Source organism: Typha angustifolia, chromosome 3 (assembly GCF_048772165.1).
Source record: "Typha angustifolia cultivar Huaian chromosome 3, ASM4877216v1, whole genome shotgun sequence".
In the NCBI taxonomy this organism is placed as follows: Eukaryota; Viridiplantae; Streptophyta; class Magnoliopsida; order Poales; family Typhaceae; genus Typha; species Typha angustifolia.
In genome coordinates this window covers 7,216,397-7,235,715 of record NC_133241.1, presented here as the reverse complement: position 1 = coordinate 7,235,715, position 19,319 = coordinate 7,216,397, and the positions used below count along the sequence as shown (strand labels likewise).

Here is a 19,319-nt window from a genome sequence, read left to right as displayed (position 1 = left end):
ATATCAGCAGAACTACCACATTTAATGATCTCCATGTTGGTTGTCTTCAATTTTGGTGCATTGAAGGCCCCCACAATGAGATCAAACTATCAAAAAAAGTTGGGATTGGCATGCATCATTCTTTCTGCTATTAGTTAGTAATCAGCTTAGGGACTTTGTAGCTTGCTTTAATAGCTTTTAACTTTGTGGTTAGAAGTCGCTATATCAATGACTATAGATGTTAATGAGAAATAGGACTAGTTGGCGCATTTGCCATGTTAGGAGGTTGGTTGATGATATAGGAGGGAGGCATACAAAGGAAAAGATCAAAGTTTTTATGTGTTATCTTCCATGAATAGTACAAGGTGACTGCTTTCTTTGTCCATGATAACCACTTCCAAGGTGAACCTGAAGGATAATTTCATGATCCCAGGTTTCAGTTTTGATCCCTGAAGAAGAACAGAGGAATTATGAATCAAAATGAATTTCAGTTATTAAACCTTAGAAAGAACAGAAAAGTTTAGATAGAAATTGAGTTGATCACATATTACTATGCTTTGGAATGCTCTCCTCTTTGTTTAAATTTGTACAACAATATAGATAAATTTAAAAAGCATATGAATGATATGGTGGATGATCAAAAGCCATGGAAGTAATTAATATTTGAGGACCAATCTCACATGCACTCTTCCATATTCAAAAGCAATCACCTTTATGTGAGAGAGAGAGGTGACATGAATCCCTTTGTCGTTTTCATCAAACTTATTTGTGAACTTGACTCCTTCATCTTTGTTGCTTCCAGGCATATATATATATATATCTGTAAAAGATTGTTCATAATTATGGTTAAAGGATGGTTCTCAGAACATTCTATCTTTGGACAAAGTTTGTCATCTTACTGAAGAAAGGAAAAGTGATGGAGGAGAAAGTCAAAAGTAAAGGGATTCTTTTCAATTGTAACCCTAATTTTTATCTGTTTATTAAGATTTACACCCAATTGAAGGTCAAGGTGGCTTTTGAAAACAAGGAATTTTATGAATTATATCTTACATTTTATCTATTTTGTTATTTCCATTCTGTTTTTGAGATTTTGTAATCTGATCCTTCCTTATAATTCTTATTTAATATTCTTCGGTAATTTAAACGGTATTAGCAAAAAAATATTTTGTTATAATATATAAAATAATCTTTAAATATCTAAATTACTCATACATTCTTTAGAGAAAAGGCAAAGAGAGAAAAAATAGTGATGAATTTATTTTAGTAATTTAGTTGATATTAGTTAGTCAAAATAACACCTTTGTCAAGGTGTTAAATGAGAATTTTAGAGAAAAAGGAGTTACAAAATCATCAAAAATAGGGTGTGAATTATAAAATAGATAAAATGTAAGGTGTAATTTGTAAAATATCCTTATAAATATAAGATTTGTATCATTTTACTTCCTCATAATTATATTCAAATTAAAATTATTTATTTTTTATCATATTTTACTGTAAGTTGAATTTAAAAATACTCATTAGAAAGAAAGTTGCAAATAATTTGATAATTTTTTTAAATATATTTAGAATAATACCGATCGGATTTTAAATAACAAATATATGACAGGTATATTAAACATATATATACGCTTTTATCATTTTTTTTTATCTGAAATTCGATCGATATTATTCTAAATGTGTTGAAAAGTTGAATATTTTCAAATTTGACTTATACATTAGTCAAATATAATAAAAAATTAATAATTTTAGTTTGAATATAATCCACACAAATGGAATCACAAGGGGGTGAAACCAAGGGGCAAATATGTAATTGCACAAAAATAGTAGAATGACATGGCATACAAAGATGAAGTTACAATAAAGGGTGTGAAATGAAAAACAGCTCTAAGAAAATGTAAAATGTGAATTATTTTTTTCTTCCTGCTTGGCAGCCTGTGATTGGCTAGAAAATATTTGAATTATTTAACATCCTTTACTGTTAAATAAACTTTATAACCAGTTCTCAATCTTCCCTAATACAGTAGTAATTTTGAAACACAAAAACTCATATTAACAATATCTTTTCCTCTTTATTGAATCAATCCAAGGAACATTTTACACTAATATTAAAAAAAAGAGTGCGGATTTAGTACAGGTTGATCTTTTAACTCAAAAATCGCAGGCATAAAGTCATCGGATACGCACAATTAATATATCAGTTGTAGGCATAAAGTCATCGGATACGCACAATTAATACATCAGTTGTAACCTGATAACTTATATGGTACCAGATTGGGAGTCAACTGAGCTCAGCTTGCTGGAAGCCTGTTAAAAGTGTAGTGTTCAATCAGTCACTCAATACAATTGTTAAAAGCCTGATATGCTTTGAATGAGTTCATAATTCTTTCTTTCCTTTTCTTTACCAATGAAACAGTAAGTATGAAGTCAAGATATACAATACTTGGTGGTAAAGTTTCAACTGTTATTATCTGTGGCAAGCTAGTTACCAGCAAAAGGACATTACACAGTACAAAAAGGAAAAGAACAAAAGAGAGAACTACAAAGCTCATCTCCAATCAACCTCACATGCCCATTTTATTCAAGAACAAAAGAGAACTACACATGCTCACTTCCCCTAATCAGTTCATTATATATGAGAGTAGCTTCCACAGGCCAGATCCGATTAGTTCTAACCATCCATGTGAATCATGCAGCGCAGACCTTCCCCTTTGAGCATTAAGTCGAAGGCTTTGTTGATCTCGGAGAACGGAACGCTGTGTGTGATAAATTTCTCCAATTCCAGCTCCTGCACCATTGAACACATCATGGAACAGAATTTAGATTTAAATTTGAGTAGGCCTTAACGGATAGAGAAATTAGAGCTATTAGAGAAGATACTAGGAATGAGTAATATAAAAAGAAAAAGATTTTGTTTACCTTGTTCATGTACTTCTCCACAACTGAAGGAATATCGGTGCGCGGTTTGTAGTTTCCAAAGAAGGTTCCCTTCAGGGTCCTTTCGTTCAGGAAGTTCACCGGGTGGGTCTTGAATACAGCATCTTTGTGAGGCACACCAACCAGCACAGCAACACCCCATCCCTGCATCCAGGAGAGAGTTTTAGGATGCTACAAGACTTGAATCAGAAGAATACTAGAGCTTTTAAACTTACATCATGAACACATTCAAATGCTGATATCATAGCATTTATATTGCCAGTACATTCCACGCTACGATCAGCTCCACCATCAGTCAAATCAGCAATAACCTGAAAATAGAATATCAAAATTGATATTAGAATCATGTAAAGGAAGTTGAAGCAAATAGAATAACAAAATTAGTCTGATGCGCAGAACAAACCTCTTGTACTGGTTTTTCATAGTCTTTTGGATTGATGAATTCAGTGACACCGAACTTCTTAGCTGGAAATAGAGGAAATAGGAGATTTTATGTTTGGTCTCAACCAAGATATAAATTAACCATAGGTTGGTTAGAAAAAGAATATCTATATATATATATATATAGGATATCAGATCTGTTAGGAATTTCACCTTCTTCGAATCTACTTGGGTTCAGGTCAATACCAATAATCCTTGATGCTCCTGCAAGTCTGGCACCTTCAGCAGCCTAATCAAACAAAGATAGGAATAAATTAATAATAGAAGTAATACACATCATAAATGGATCTTGTGTCAAGAAAGTAATACAGGAGTATTCAATCAAACATCCAAAACTGAGCAAATTGACAAATGAAGGTAGACAGAGACTCACAGCAAGGCCTACAGCTCCCAGACCGAAAACAGCTACTGTCGAACCTTTTGGTGGTTTTGCAACATTAAGAGTCGCACCAAGACCTTAAGATAATTAAATAGATCAATAACCATAACTCTGAAGTAATTCTTTTTATGAAACAGTAGATGGCCTCAATGTCTCACCAGTTGAAATGCCACAACTAAGAACACAGACTTTATCCAAGGGAGCCAAGGGGTTGATCTTGGCAAGGCAACCAACATGGACAACGGTGTACTCACTGAACGTGGAGGTTCCAACAAAATGGTATATTGGCTTTCCATCGATCGAAAATCTGGATTGTCCATCACCAATCATTACTCCCCTGTCAGTGTTAATACGGAGGAGATCGCACATATTGCTTTCCTCTGATTTGCAGTGAGCACACTCTTTACATTCTCCAGTGAATATAGGGAGTACATGGTCGCCTGGTGCAAGATCAGTCACGCCCTCCCCTACGCTCTCTACAATCCTGCGAATACCAAATGCTAGAATATGAGGAATATATACTCTTGCTTAAAAGCCATATTTACAAGTAGTCATCTACTAATAGAATTTCACTTGTATAACATATTAAAAGAGTTGTAGATAGAAAACTATGAAAGACTACAGAAATATCACTTCAGTAGTGTATTTGAATATTCAACAATTAAAAAGTGTATACAAAACAAAATATAGGTTCAAGATAACGAGAGTAACATAAAATAATTTCTGGGCTCCTTAGATTTAGAAATATTTTGACAAGGAGAGTGTATCATGTCTTAAAGAGTTGAGAGGGCAAAGCTTTTTATGTTAACAAAACTTTACTTGGACTATAAATTATCCTTCTCAATAGAAAGACTCGTATTTTTCTTGATATTGAAACCAAAGGAGCAGGGAGGAGAAGTCAACAATATTATTTTGTTATAATGGTGATACAAGATCTGAAATTGGTCGTGGATAATGGCAAACCTAATAGATAAAGGTCGATTGGTTGACTAAGACGGGTCTCAAATATTAACCATAATTAATACAAACTTGATGAAAGGAAATCACAAACAAAGCAGATGAAATATAAAAAAAGCTTCGAAGATCATACCCTCCAGCCTCATGACCAAATATCCGAGGAAAAACAGGAGTCTGCCCCTGCAAATATAGAATTCAGACAAAATTAGTGACTGTTTAAAGAAATGAAGTCTTCCCTGTTTCTCTAGTTATAATCATCTCAGAGGGGATATTAAAAGTACAACCAATATATTGAATTGCTATTAGAGCATAAAAGTACCTTAGCTTCCCAGAAGTAGACATCAGTGTGGCAGAGGGAAGTAAAGAGGATCTTAACGCGAACCTCCATTGCCTGTGGAGGCGCCACCTCAACCTCCTGAATCACTAACGGTTTTCCTGCCTCCCATGCAACCGCAGCTGCATCCAAAGCCAAGGAAATTGATGAAATGGATCATGAACTGAAGAAATTTATTCCACCAAATTTACGAGCTGTTCTTGATCTATCTAAGTTAAACTACCTACTACCTCAAATAAGAATGTAAAAAGATCAATAGAAAATTCATTAATTCTCCAGAAAAGCATCCGATTTGCTTATACAAAAATATGTAGGAAGAGAACTTATCCAGATATGGAAAATCCTAAATCAGAGCTTTATAAACAAGCCGTAAAAGTATATATGCCATTTCGTATTGGCAATTACACAAGCAGAATGAGAGCACAACGGAAAGGAGGTTCCTTTCTGCAATCTTTCGGAACTCGAAGAGATCACTCATCTCAACCAAGAACAAAAAATAGAGCAAAACCCAGAAAGAGATTCACCGATCACACAAACAAGACTGCACAATTGAGATCAAAAGCGTCACAAACCTCTGCATTTTATGACTTTCCCAGCCGTGCTCGACATCTCTTCCACTCTTCTCCAAACACCTTCTCACTCACTCTCTCAAACGCTTCTCTAAAGATCGCTCCTTTTGCAATGCTCTCCACAACTAAGTTGGAGAGAGACCGATCCAACCCACTGCTATTAATAGCTACAAAGACAAGAGGCAACTCCGACTTGATCACCTTTCTTTATTCAGTTCCCCTTGTTTGCTTCCTCGTCGCCAGGAATCCTCATACCACGGCGTTCTCGTAAAGCCGGGGTTTCGTTCCGCTGTCCCGTCGCGTGACGTTTTACTAATCGACATCCACCAGCGAGACAAGGGAGAAAGTGGAATGGACGGGAGAATAGTTTGGATTTATTGGCAGAGGAATAGGATAAGGGGGGGTCTGACTTCCGAGATATTATCTTCTGAGCTGGTTTTGGGAAACCAACCCTGGTTTTCTTAGCCAATTGGTTGTAAAGCTTGGGTCTCTTCCCATTGGCTGGTTTCCAGCTTTTGACTTGCTACAATGAAACTAATCAGCAAATTAGTAGCATAGTTAGCGAGGTTAATCATGATCAAGAATATCTTTATTCTTCTTGTGGGTACATAGGTTAATGCATGATGATTTAGGATAAATTATGTTTAATTTACTAATTAGAATAGTCAATAAAAAGGAAAAAAAATTCTTGTCTTCTTTGCTTAAACAAGATTATCTTGTGTTAATCTTGGTGATGTTTCTAGGGAAGGAAAACTAGCACATAGAGTGGTTGAAATAGGTCACTGGTGATGTAGAATGAACATGGAACGCTGCCACTTGGTGAATAGTTTTGGGATCAAATTGTATAGATTCTTAGCAGATTCCTCTATCTACTTGGTCAAACTTTGCTTCTATTACTCTAATCCAGCCCATTGATTGACGCTTCTTTTCTTAAAGATTCTGTGTCGGCCTTCTGCTCTTATTAACTCCATTAACTCATCTCACTGTTCCAAGTTATGAGTTGCTAATCTTAATTTCAATCCACCATCTTTTAGAAAAGAAAAATACCTCATGATGTTTTTGAGGATTAAATAAATGATAATAAAGGTAATCAATTTTTTTCTATAATATTCTCTCTGCCAGATAAGATGTTCTGGAGAAGTTCTTTCTTTCTTTTTCTTTGCACTACTCCTCCTTGGAAGACTGTTCCTTTCTGGATGTCTTAATTTGGAGGCGTCCCCTTGCTCTTGACCTTAACGAGACTAAATTCCACAAATCTCTATCAAGATTATGACGAGTTCCCAAATCTCCATCTAGATTGGTGCAGGATTCCACAACAAAGATTATTATAGGAGAGAAAAAGGACCAGGTTCGCTTGAAGAGATCACTCCCTGCATCGTCCTATTGGTGGCAAAAATTTCTCCCAGACGATTGCGAAAAGTTTGATGTGCACTTTGATGCAGCTCTTTGATCGGGAAACGTTCTATGGTTGTTATGTTTCTCTGGCCTTGAACAATATCCAAGCTCCCCTTTACTTTCTAATGGTTCCTATGATTAACATGGTTCTCTGACGCATTTCGTCAAACAGGAAACGAGCAGCATAAAATTGCACAAAAATCTCGCGCCTTCTCTTTTCCCAAAACTGATGGTGAGCATAATATTCCGTTAAAATTATCAAACTTTTGATCATTCTACTTTTTAAGCCTTCAGTTCAGTTTAGAATAGAATAGTCTTATTCTAGTGTTGTAACTAAGCATCTTATCTTATTCTTACTATAGTTTTCCACTATCTCTCTTATTTTATTTCATACGATTTTTAAAAATAATTTATAATTATTATTTTGCTTCTAAATTAGACAACATTTAATTACACATTATCTCAGTTATAGTTGAAATTCTCTCTCTTTACTATCTCTTCTATTAAATATCGATCATCTTAGCTATAGTTTATGTTTTCTATCTCATCTATCTTTTTTTTTCTTAATATTAGTCATCTCACATACAGTTGAGATTTATTTTCTTTCGAACTAGTAAATTATGCAAAAATAAAAATAAAAAATATTAAAGCTCGCACAATTTTTTCATAATGCGAGCTTATAATATCATAATACGTTGCAGTGCGGGTTTATAACCCCGCAATGCAGGTTTATAACCCCGCAATGCAGGTTTATAACCTTGTATTAACCCACAATGCCCATTTATTTCTTTTAATGTATAGTTATTTTATATTGAGTGTACACTTATAACTTCGCATTACACCACAATATAAGCTTATAACATTGTGTTACATTGCAGTGCAGTTTTATAACATTATTTGTATTAACTTATAGTGCCTCTTTATCTTATAAACCTGCATTACCCCGTACTGCATAATTATTGGGTATATAAAGCATTTTAAGTCTGTAGTACATATTTATTGAGTGTATCGAGTATTTTAATAAAAAAAAATTATTATTTTAAAAAAAATACTATTTACTACTACTACTACTTTAATATATACTCAAAATTATTTTTGTTATTTAGTATAAATCATCACTGATTACTAATACAAATTCATTATTCTTTAGTACTTTAATGTAAACTTTATATCACATCAACTCTAATTATCACTCTGGCTAGTATTGAACTAAACATTACAGTAGTTTATACTAATATTAGCTCTCATCTTCTGATATTAAAAATTAAAATACCAATAACTATTCCGCTCTTAGGGGCTAAGAGATTATCAATATCTAAAATATAAAGGAGAAAAAAATTATAATATAAGTATAATATCTAATAATGACCCAAATAATATATATTAAAATTTTTATAAATCACACTATATATTATTTTATCTATTCACACCTTATGAGGTTTTATAATCCAATCATTATTTTTTTGGTACCAACAAAAAAATTTTAGATATAATATATAAAATAACTTTTAAATACTTAAAAAAAAGGCAAAGAGGAGGAAAAATAATAATAAAAGTATTTTAATAATTTCAAAAATTATAAAAATAAAAATAAAAAGTCAAATTATAAAATCATCAAAAACAAAATATAAATCATATAATATATGAGGTGTAATTTATAAATACCCTAATATATTTATCACACTAATATAACCCATATATATATATAAAGTAATTTAATACTTTCACACAAGAGTGTGTATATTACATTTCTGTCTCATAGCATTTCTTTTCTATCTCTAATTTAACTTGGAATTATTCGAGTTAATAATAGAGAGAGAAAGGAATAAGGATCGAATAAAACGTTTTGTGGGATTTGGAATTAAAATTGGGATCAGATTGGTAAAGATTGGAACGCCTCTATTGTCGTAACAGGCTTAGGGGCGGACGCCCCTCTCGCATAATATGCGAGCTTTTACCACTCATCACATCCCGTTTCTGCCTGAAGGATCATACTTTTACTGGTGCTCTCCATAACCTATTTATATAATCGCCGCTAGGCACTCGTAGTTCATTTATCCGATGTGGGACTAACAACGGTTAAGACGTACGACTTGGAGAAATTTGTAAATAACACCCTTTACTTTTCTGTTTGTTACATTTGTAACCCCAGCAGATTTTGGTTTGCGTGTATATCCCTTAATACTTCATTATTTGTTTATATACCCCTCTAAATTTTATGACGTCTCATATGTGCGGTAAAAAATAGAAAATATGTGTAACGGCAAATATCATAATAAATATTAAGGGTTAAATATATTTTATCCACTTGTATTTATGCCTAAAAATTACTTTTTATCCTATATTTTAAAAATTCTTAATCGGTCCCTATACTTATAACTAAATTGAGATAGTTAATTTTTTTGTTAAACTTAACTAAGTACTAATGCTATTTTTATAATTTTGCTATATTATATTAAAATATGTAAGTCTTCTCTAACAAGCACGATATGGGTATTTTGGTTATTTTGATAAAATTCAGTTAAGTTTAATAAAAAAAAATAACAATTTTATTTCAGTCATAAGCGTGAGAACTGGTTTGAAACTTTCGAAAGTACAGAAGAGTAAAATATATTTAACCATTGTATTAACTTTATGATGTTAGTTAATTTTTATAAGTATTCATGCGAACAGAAAAATCACTAAAGATATTTATGTAAATAAGAGATTTTACAACACACAAAGAAAGCTTAAATCTTTATATTTATATTTATAGTTGTTCATAAACCTTGAAACATATTCTCATCAATAGCACCTAAAAGTGAGACACACTCCCTTAAACTTGAATCCTTGTTGCCTTACTCACCATAATTTGTTCTTAATTAAAGCTAATGTATAAATTGTGCCTTAACAAAATCTCCATCCATCTATGGAAAAGTGCTACATATGGAGATGAGAAATAAAATAAATTAATAACACTCTAGGATCTACATATTGACGCGTTTTTAGTGGACCACATAGCTAGCTAGAAAGAGACAAGTGTAGTGCTCTCATGACCAAAAAGGCATTGCCTTGAGCCCACTGCATCATAATTTAAGAACCCAAATCCTATCATCTCATCACCACCTTGCTTGATCGATCGCCATGGCTCCAAACCTCTCCTTCTTCTTCCTCTTCTTCTTCTTCTTCTCTCTTCTCCTCACTCACTCCCTCTCCATTCCACCACCTTCTTCGTCCTCATCTTCCTCTTCTCCTTCTCCTCCTACTCCTACTCCTACCCATCTCATCCAACAAACATGCAACCTAACAACACACTACACCCTATGCATCTCCACGCTCCAATCCGATCCCCATGGAGTGAAAGCCAACGACATCAAAACCCTATCCATCGTAGCCATCAAGAGTGCCATCTCCAACTCTAAGACGACCTCGTCGTATGCGTCTCGTCTGGCGAAGAAAGCCGTGCCGCCGGCGACTTCGTCGGTGCTCGCGGCGTGTGTCGGGAGGTACGCCGACGCCGGCCGGGCGCTCAGGTCGGCGATCGAGGCCTTGCGAGACGAGAATTATGAGTACGCGTACGTGCATGTGGCGGCGGCCGGAGAGTACGTGGATGAATGCAAGAGATTGCTCGGAAAGCAGGAGACGAACTTGGAAGAGTTGGAGAGGAAGGAGGAGGGGCTGAAGGATCTGTGTGCCGTTGCGTTTGATATTGTATCTCTTTTAGGGTGATAATTTTTTGGATAAATATTCTTATGTTATTGAAAACTTATATTTTAATCATATATATATATATATAGATAAATATTTTAATACCCCTTTAAAGATTATAATATACTGGCTGTACTAGTTTCAAAACCATATTGCCTAACATTTGATTAAGTGTGCTGATTACATGTTCTTTTCTTCGGTTAAGATTTCTCTGTTATATGTAATTGTGATAGATATGATTATGACTTAATTATAAGAGATGTTATTTAATATTAAATAAATTAAATTTGAATATTTGGAGATAACCTTTAATTTGAATATGATTCTTTATTTCTATCTGTTATTATATTTAATTTAAATCAATCCTAAACTAATGAGAGATATATATAAATAATAAAAAAAATTAAATAAAAAAAATTTAATTAAAATTTCATCAAGTTAATTATAAAAAGATATCAATACCCTTGTTATGATATATATACGTTAGTTTCGATTAAGGGTATATACTATTTTTTACTTGATAAAATATCAAGATAATATAATTAGAAAAAAATAATGTGCAAAGTAATATATTTAAAAATAATAATAATTAGATATTTATCAAACAAAAGAATATATACATATATTACAAATAATTTATCACGTTCATATGATGATCACATCATGACCGTCTGATTTACGCGATCGATATATTGACGCTTATCCAAGGAGGCATATGGATGGACTCAAATGGGACAAGCCCGGACCGAAGCAAAAACCCGCTATCCTTCGGATCCCAGACGGATCTCCCTCGCTCCGCGACCTGATTTACCAGTAGACAAAATTAGCCGTTGAGAATCGAACTTCATCTCTACCTTATTGATGTCATGTAGAGCGACTCAACTCTCCTCCATCCTAAGAACCTGCGCCGCTTCCTCCTTGCTCCGCCAAGGAAACCAAGCCCACGCCCAAGCCATTACCCATGGCCTCCTCCCCCACCCCACCCTCGAAACCGACATCGTCCTCTTTTACGCACGCTGCTCCCTTCTCCACCTCGCGCACCAAGTGTTCGACCAAATGCCTCACCGAACCATGCACTCTTACAACATCCTTTTCTCTTCCTACGCCCAAAACCATCTCTTCGGCTCGTCTCTCTCCCTTCTCCACCCCTTCATCGCCTCTTCTCTCCTCCCTGACCGCTTTACCTTCCCTTCACTTCTCAAGTCATGCGCAGGCATCGGTGATGTTTCGCTTGGGATGGCCTTCCATTGTTGGGTCATCCATCTTGGGTTCGACAGATATGTAATTGTACAGAGTAGTGTTTTGGATATGTATGCCAAATGCGGGTTAGTGAATGAAGCGATCAAGGTGTTTGAGTCAACGCCCGAGAAAGATTCTGTGGTTTGGAATTCGATGATCTCTGGGCTTGCGAGATCCGGGCGAGCAGTAGAGGCGCTTGGTCTTTTCCGGAGGTTGCATTGGGAGGGGGTGGAAACAGATTTGAGGGCTATACCTAGCATTCTGAATGTGTGTGGCAGAGAAGGGGACTTGGTAAGTGGCAAGGCAGTTCATGGGAAGGTGATTCGCTGGTTAATGGACAACTCAGATCTCGCTGTTGGGAATTCTTTGATCGACATGTACTCCAAGTGTGGCAACTTGGGTTATTCGAAAAAGGTGTTCTTGAGCATGCATGAGCAGAATGTAGTTACTTGGTCTACTTTAATAGCTTGCTATGGTGTTCATGGCAAAGGGAAGGAATCATTGATCGTCTACGAGGAGATGTTATCTCAAGGGGTGAAGCCGAATTGTGTTACATTTACATCCATCTTATCTAGTTGTAGCCATTCTGGCCTCCTCGACGAAGGTCGGAGAGTGTTTGAGTCAATGAGCAGAGCTCATGGGGTCAACCCTACCGTCGAGCACTACGCTTGTATGGTGGACCTTTTAGGGCGTGCTGGTAACATTGAAGATGCTCTGGAGCTGATAAGTAGGATGCCGATGGAACCTTCAGCTAGTGTTTGGGGTGCATTGCTCAGTGCTTGTGCTGTCCATAGGAATGTGAATGTTGGAGAGATTTCTGCCCAGAGGCTATTTGAATTGGAGTCAGGGAATTCTAGTAATTATGTGGCTCTTTGTGGTATCTATGATGCTGTTGGCCAGTGGGACTCTGTAGCTGAACTGAGATCAAGGATGAGGAATTTGGGTATGGTGAAGACTCCAGGGTGTAGCTGGATTGCTGTGAAGGGAAGAGTTCATGCTTTTTACCAAGGAGATATTTATCATCCTTTAACAAGGAGAATGCTTGAGGTATTTGATGGGTTAATTCAAGAGATGGCCACCTCAGAAGGTGACTGTGGGTGATTTGGATCAGTATATGCCATGCCAACACTCAGCATAGTCAACATAAATCTCAAAATGAAGCCTGTTATAGTGTCAGTACACGGCAATTCCGAAAGGGCATAACTGCTAAGCATGTGTCCAGTGTGCTGATTGGTATGACAATCCATCTATAATCCTTCTTCCCTGATGAGGATGATTAAAAGTCTAGATTTCTCACACCTCGTTCAAATACAAAGGGATCTTTATCCATGGCTGGAGCTAAACAAAATTAGAGCAACTGTCAGTCTGAAATTCCAAGCACTTTTTAGCTATGAAGCACTGGGGAGTCATCGAGTCAGTCTAGATGTCATCTTCAAGCAGATGTATTTTTGAGCTGGGGAGATGTTAGAGAAGACTGCAGGGAGAGACAGGCGAGGCGAGAATTCCTTTGCAATATTATTACAAGGTACTTTTGAGACCTACAAGCATCAAATAATTTTGTAGCATCTGACAATTAAATCACAAAGATGTTAATTGCTGATACTTCTTTATCTTAAAGTGACAGATCACAAAATTTTGTAGTCTGCTACTCCTTTAATTTAAACTCTATCAGTTATATTTAAGTAGCAAAGCATGCAATTATGTTCTATTACGGCAGTCAGAGAAACAAAACAAGACCAATCGAAAGGGAAAGCAAATTGCTTGCCAAAATATTGCCTTTCAAACACAGTTGAACTGAAACAAATTTTAAAGCAAATACATGAGGATGATCACATTTTAACTACATTTGCAGAATGGAATGGTAAGGACCGAAGAACAAACATTTTTTAAAATCCATTATCTTTCTACTGCAAGGGTAACACACAACCGTCCTAAGCTATGAGCACTATGACTTTGCCTAACACTTGACCTCCTCAGTTGTTTGAGGAATTTTCAATCAAGGGAAGGATCGGTTGAATTTGGCAGTTTTTTGCCATTTACAAACGAACGGAAGAGGCGGAGAGCTCTATCTGGCTGTGCATAGGGTACCATGTGAGCAGCTCCTCTCACCGTGGCGAATGTCAACAATTTTCCGTACTCAGTTACCCAGCCACCAACCTAGCAATGAACACAAGAAATAGAAGCCATGAGTGAGTGCTTGTTTCAATATGCATGTAAAAGGTAGCAGGGTTAAAATTGAACTTAATAAACAAACTATGATCAACAAAGCTCTATAATGGTACTATTAAATTTGCTGACTATAGTTTCATTATCTAGTGAGGCAACTTAGAATAAATGTGATGTGCAACTTTTGTAGTTTAAGATGGGATATCTATAGAGATGAATTGTAAGAGACAACAATGGTGCTCTTTATGAAGAGATAAGAGTTCAGGGAAATTCAAGTGTACGATGCTTACTGAAAGGTGAACGAGGCAGCAGATTGGCTAGCAAACCTAGGCTGTTTGAATAGATTTGATATTTTTAAGAGGGAACGTTCTTAGCCACATTTTGTGCAGCGATTTTTGTAGCCTATCGGCTTATTTTTGTTTAATTAATGCAATTTTCTTCTAAAGAGAAAAATAGTTGGAACAGGCACTGTTATTTGCATTGTAACTACAACCAGAAACCTCAGGAGAACAGACAAGTATATAGAGTTGATGAGGTCATATAGAATTATACCTGGCCTTTGTGGAACCAAGCCCCATAAGGGACTGTTACACCAAACTTCAAGTCATGAGCTAGTTCTCGAACTAGTGTACGAGAACCAAGGAGAGGGACAACAGAATCTTGATCACCACTGTATTTGGAATTAGTTGTCAGTCATCGTTCAATCTCAACATAGAACAGCTTACTTTACCCACTTTAGACAAATTTAGCATAGAATAACATTCTTTACCTGAAAATCCAAACTGGTATCTTATTATTCACGATTCGCTGGAGCAAAGGCAAGATGTTGATATTTCCGTCAGTATTACTATAGTTCAAAACCCTGGCACACAATTTAGAGAGTCAAGAATATCAATTACATGGGACAAATTCATTGCTAGTTCGGCAGTGCATTTGTAAGTTTAGCACTGTAATTTTGAAGATATTGCTGGTAAGAACAAAATGTAATCTGGTTTATAATGTTGGAACTTTGCTGCAAAATATCAGGTTGGAACATAAGCGCAATATTAATATCTTTAAAAGGAGGAAGATGCTTTTCATGACTCACTGGCCACTGTTTTCTTTTAGAATGTTTGCTTTCAATTAGCAGTCTTATTGACAAGAGTATTTTCGAAAAGAATTATCACAAAAAATTCATTCATCAAGTTACAATGCATAGGGATTAAAGTATTACTACATAGAAGAATAACTGTGGATATAGTTTTGTCAAAATCTTTGTCACAAAAGGATACATTATTTGCAGATCATGAGTCCAAAATAGTAAATCAGTTTCTCTGATCTTATTATCACAAGTCAAAACATAATGATGATGCAATAGATGGTTATATTTGCAACAACAGAAGGTACATATTTACACGGGAAGATAGAATTTTTCTTGATGAGTAAGGAACTCTAAACTCTGCCAAATGTAAGGTGCTTAGTTTCTAATTCCCTATATGGGTATGTCCTCATGCTGTAAGTCCCTGTTTAGGTGATCATAAACTATGAGAACTTTTTTGCATCCATATGCAAATCTTGTTTCCTTGTAACAAATTATAGTGTATGATTCTGTTCTTGCTAAATTATCACAAGTCATCTGGTGTAGAATTTAGAATGCTTACTCACTGCACATGCTCCAACTATATGGCAAATTTGTTCTATTGGCATGAAGAGCCTGCTGTACTTCTGGAAGGTTGAAATAAAAACGCCTTTCATAAGTCATGCACACATCAACTCCCACACTGATCTTGGTGGCCTGTCATACAAAAACAACAGAGAAATATCATTAATGATATGTCAAAGGGTGAGACAAAGAAGAAGATACATATAGATCATCAAACAACTATATATCCATCTAGCTTGTAGGTTGAAATGCAGTACATACATATTTCCGCAGTCGCAACTCCTGCTCTACTATTGCGGGGTAGCATACATCAAGGATCACATCGTAATCGTTGATGTAATCTCCGACTACTTGATTTGCATCCGCAATGGCATCATTGCATGATGTGGTGACATTGTGGGGGCTATTGAATACATAATCTTCAAAATCACATTTGTTCATGATGGTTAGACCTATCTCATCAGAAATCATACCATGTGACCAGAAAAACTCATAAGTTGCTGGGACATCCCTATCAAGCTTGAGAAGTGGATTTCCAATCTATACAAGATGCACAAGTACTAGTATAAGTAACACAAGAGGGGGAAAAAAGAACAGGTGAATTTGAACTATTGTCACAAGAACACAATAATTCTCGAAGCAGGAGGTCATCTTACAGCAACTCCCTTGATCTTGAATTTGAAACCAGTTGATTTCTCATTATGAGTCAGAAGTACATCAGCCAATTGTGGTATGTAATGCCCTGTAACCAGTTGTTCAAGTTCTTCGTTCAATGATGATGTGAAAAATATAGAAGCATTTTAAAGCAAAAACTCTTTAATACTTGTGAACCTGCATAGCTCTCTCCAGTCAGAAACAAGTCTCTAGATTTGAGCTCAGGAAACTTGTCATACCATCTCAGCAGGAATCTATGCATGTCATTAGCTTCCATGATCATAACAAAGATACAATCAGAACAATAGACGCAAACCACTTTGAGGCTACATCAGAAGTAATAACCCATTGTATCAAAGTAAGATTAACAATTCTCTGGGTTATTGAGGAAAGAAAGAAAGATGGAAGAGGGAGGTTTTGAAATTTATCAGTCAATCATAACTTGAGGGATACTTAGGCCTCTGAACTTACCAGTTGATGCATCTCCACAAGTATAATCAGATGTTGTATTTGAGTAAGACCATCCAACTCCAGCAGGAGATTCAACAAAAAGGAGATTGGATACTGTGAATATGCGAAATGGTGAAATTAATAATGTTTCGACGCTGCTCAAAACGTATGTATGAGTGAAGGAAGCAATCTGAAAGGCTGTAAACTTTTGCATTTTGCAATCTCCACATATATCAGGGCTGTTTACAACATAATCTAACCTTTATTCCATGACTTCTTGTTTATTCGAAGGCCCCGACCATCGCCCGTTGGATAAAACGGTCCTAATTCAGTGAACGCACCCCCACCAATTGAAGAGCAGCCTGGACCTGAAGATTGATTCGGCCATAAACAAATGAAGATTGGGCAAAAAGAAAATAACACTCTGTACTTCGAATTCATGCTTTTCATAAAGAAAGATTAGTCTTTAAATTTGGAGATAGCTAATGGCAGATTATTATCCACCAGCAGTACACCAACTCAAAGCTACAGTCGGATTTTCAGAAGAAAGGATGCATGTGAGTATAATGACTTCAGTAAAGATATGTTTTACTCTCATGTTCTGTAATGGATGTACATGTTAATTCAGTTCTTTTAATTGTAATAGGTGCGAACCAAGTTGAATCAGTACAACATATTCTCTTCTTTCTAGTTTCAAGCTTCCCAAAATTACTTCTGAAGATGATAGAAACAGATGAATGTTCTTAAATTGTCTATAGATCACTACTTGCCAATAAAACTACATAATGATCGCCGCCTCAAAGACGAGAAAAAGGGAAGAATGGAGAATCAAAATATAAAAATTTATATTGCAAACAGAAATCCTTCCAGTGACAGATTGCATCAACACTAGAAGTTGAACGCCATTGTGGTATAAAGAAAGACATGGCTCAAAACTACAAAGAAGTCTGATCTCATGATCTGAACACCCCTTTGCTTGTAAATGAAGAGACAAAGGAAATGGCCAACTTAGCTAAAAATCTCAACCTGCTGAGAATAATGAGTAGAAAAAATAACTCTAAACAGACAGAAGATAATACTTTCGAATATTGGCTAGAGAATCCAACATCTTTATCGTTGACTATGACTTTTACAGCATATGAGAGTCGATGAACCAAAGGAGACAGATAATTGGTAACAAAACCTCTCTCTTCTCTCTCATCTCTCTTTCTCTTTAACAAGACCTCGTTTTCTGTGCACAAAATCCAATTTACTTGCTACTCGACAAGAACACAACTGTGAACAGGCCCATTCTATTGAAAATAACAACACACACACGGCACATATATAATTGTGACAGCTTCTGTTTCGTAGGGGCAGAGAAACAAAGCAAAAAAGCTAAATTTCTTCTGTCAATGTTACAGACTATCGAAGCCTTGTTTTGGGGACACAGTAAGCCAACAGAGCAGTACGGTTGCCATTATAAAGGCAACCAAGAGGGCAAGAGGTCTCAGAGCCTGAATCGTGACAAAAACCTATAACTGCAAGCAGAATTTGTTTGCAGCTTTTACATCAAAGAAGGAACCAAGAAGGACCCAAAAGACTTGCATGATGGGTAAACCAAGGGAGGAATTAATTTCCTGGATTAACTCTTACAAGATGGTATCTTCGTATAGTTTAAATACTAATGCAACAGTGCTAGTAGTACAAATACCCACAAACAATAAAATAAAAAGACAAATCATGCTATTAAAGTAAACAAAGAACACATCTATGACCAACAATAACACACATGAACAAGACAATCTAAATAACCACAATGTAACAGTGAAACAGCCATGGAAGAATAAGAATACCTCCATTGAGCCACAGAGTGAGAGGCTTCATGTCTGGATCTCCATCAGCCTCAGCAAAGTAGTAGAAGAGGCTCCTCCCAGCCTTCTCATCCACATCCACATACCCTGCATATTGCCTAAATCCCACCTTCGGCTGCCCTGGCAAACCTCTCACCAAATCCTCTTCTGGGTACCCTTCAATTCCTCTCCCTCTCCCCACTAATACTAGAACCACAACAACCCACCATTTCCACTGACCCATCTTTTAATTCCACAGGAGAAACAAGACCAAGGCGGTCTTTTTCCCTCTCCTCCCGAGTTATATAGTAGACTGGAGTGGAGGGAGGTGGGAGGAGAAAGGGATAGGATCACAGGAATGCGGCTATATAATACAAATCTCTGTGCATTCTGTTAAGCTCAGCACGTGAAATCCGGAGGAGTTCGGCTCAAAGGCGAGAGCTTTTTAGGCGTTTTCGCAGAGGGCGGTATGATAGCATCTTGGCTTCGAGCCGCTTTGCCAAAATTGGGAAGGATTCGAAGGCCGGGCTGCTTTGGATTTAATCGAAGGTAAGAGAGAGAACGAGAAAAAAAATATGGAAAGAAAGAAGGCAAGAAAGAGCCGTTAGGTGGAGACAGGGGAGAAAAAAAAAAACCACATCTGCCACGTGGCAAGCTCATA

The 19,319-nt window shown here is 36.2% G+C and overlaps 3 protein-coding genes and 1 non-coding gene across 4 annotated transcripts; 1 reads left to right on the top strand and 3 right to left on the bottom strand.

Annotated features, from left to right (window-relative positions):
• Positions 1–2,419: 2,419 nt before the first annotated feature.
• Positions 2,420–5,829, bottom strand: LOC140758245 (alcohol dehydrogenase 3). The gene is made up of 10 exons (XM_073094341.1): positions 5,597–5,829; positions 5,010–5,146; positions 4,824–4,870; positions 3,892–4,217; positions 3,728–3,810; positions 3,508–3,583; positions 3,317–3,378; positions 3,129–3,224; positions 2,896–3,057; positions 2,420–2,764 (listed from the first exon to the last, which is right to left on the bottom strand). Exons 1-10 carry the CDS (start codon positions 5,631–5,633, stop codon positions 2,648–2,650), a joined length of 1,143 nt encoding a protein of 380 aa, XP_072950442.1. The 5' UTR covers positions 5,634–5,829; the 3' UTR covers positions 2,420–2,647.
• A 3,028-nt stretch (positions 5,830–8,857) lies between these two features.
• Positions 8,858–8,961, bottom strand: LOC140758555 (small nucleolar RNA Z279/snoR105/snoR108). Its single transcript, XR_012104135.1, has one exon. It is a non-coding gene; the product is annotated as a small nucleolar RNA Z279/snoR105/snoR108 (small nucleolar RNA).
• A 2,356-nt stretch (positions 8,962–11,317) lies between these two features.
• Positions 11,318–13,568, top strand: LOC140758111 (pentatricopeptide repeat-containing protein At2g03880, mitochondrial-like). The gene has a single exon (XM_073094146.1). It carries the CDS (start codon positions 11,537–11,539, stop codon positions 13,013–13,015), a length of 1,479 nt encoding a protein of 492 aa, XP_072950247.1. The 5' UTR covers positions 11,318–11,536; the 3' UTR covers positions 13,016–13,568.
• An 89-nt stretch (positions 13,569–13,657) lies between these two features.
• LOC140758112 (serine carboxypeptidase-like 42) lies at positions 13,658–19,251 on the bottom strand. The gene is made up of 10 exons (XM_073094147.1): positions 18,662–19,251; positions 17,087–17,194; positions 16,848–16,940; positions 16,554–16,646; positions 16,379–16,464; positions 15,984–16,262; positions 15,721–15,854; positions 14,850–14,942; positions 14,633–14,750; positions 13,658–14,071 (listed from the first exon to the last, which is right to left on the bottom strand). The coding sequence occupies exons 1-10, from the start codon at positions 18,900–18,902 to the stop codon at positions 13,907–13,909; spliced, it is 1,410 nt and encodes a 469-aa protein (XP_072950248.1). The 5' UTR covers positions 18,903–19,251; the 3' UTR covers positions 13,658–13,906.
• Between the last annotated feature and the right edge of the window lie 68 nt (positions 19,252–19,319).

Excerpts from the sequence above, each read along its gene's own strand:
- LOC140758112 (XM_073094147.1), bottom strand. The coding sequence starts at position 18,902 with ATGGGTCAGTGGAAATGGTGGGTTGTTGTGGTTCTAGTATTAGTGGGG. Across the intron at positions 16,941-17,086 it reads CAAGAAGTCATGGAATAAAG|TATCCAATCTCCTTTTTGTT; the intron begins GTTAGATTATGT and ends GCATATTCACAG. Across the intron at positions 15,855-15,983 it reads AGTTGCGACTGCGGAAATAT|GCCACCAAGATCAGTGTGGG; the intron begins GTATGTACTGCA and ends TTTGTATGACAG.
- LOC140758245 (XM_073094341.1), bottom strand. The coding sequence starts at position 5,633 with ATGTCGAGCACGGCTGGGAAAGTCATAAAATGCAGAG. Across the intron at positions 3,584-3,727 it reads TGGGAGCTGTAGGCCTTGCT|GCTGCTGAAGGTGCCAGACT; the intron begins GTGAGTCTCTGT and ends TTGTTTGATTAG. Across the intron at positions 3,379-3,507 it reads CCCAAGTAGATTCGAAGAAG|CTAAGAAGTTCGGTGTCACT; the intron begins GTGAAATTCCTA and ends CTCTATTTCCAG.
- LOC140758111 (XM_073094146.1), top strand. The coding sequence starts at position 11,537 with ATGTCATGTAGAGCGACTCAACTCTCCTCCATCCTAAGAACCTGCGCC.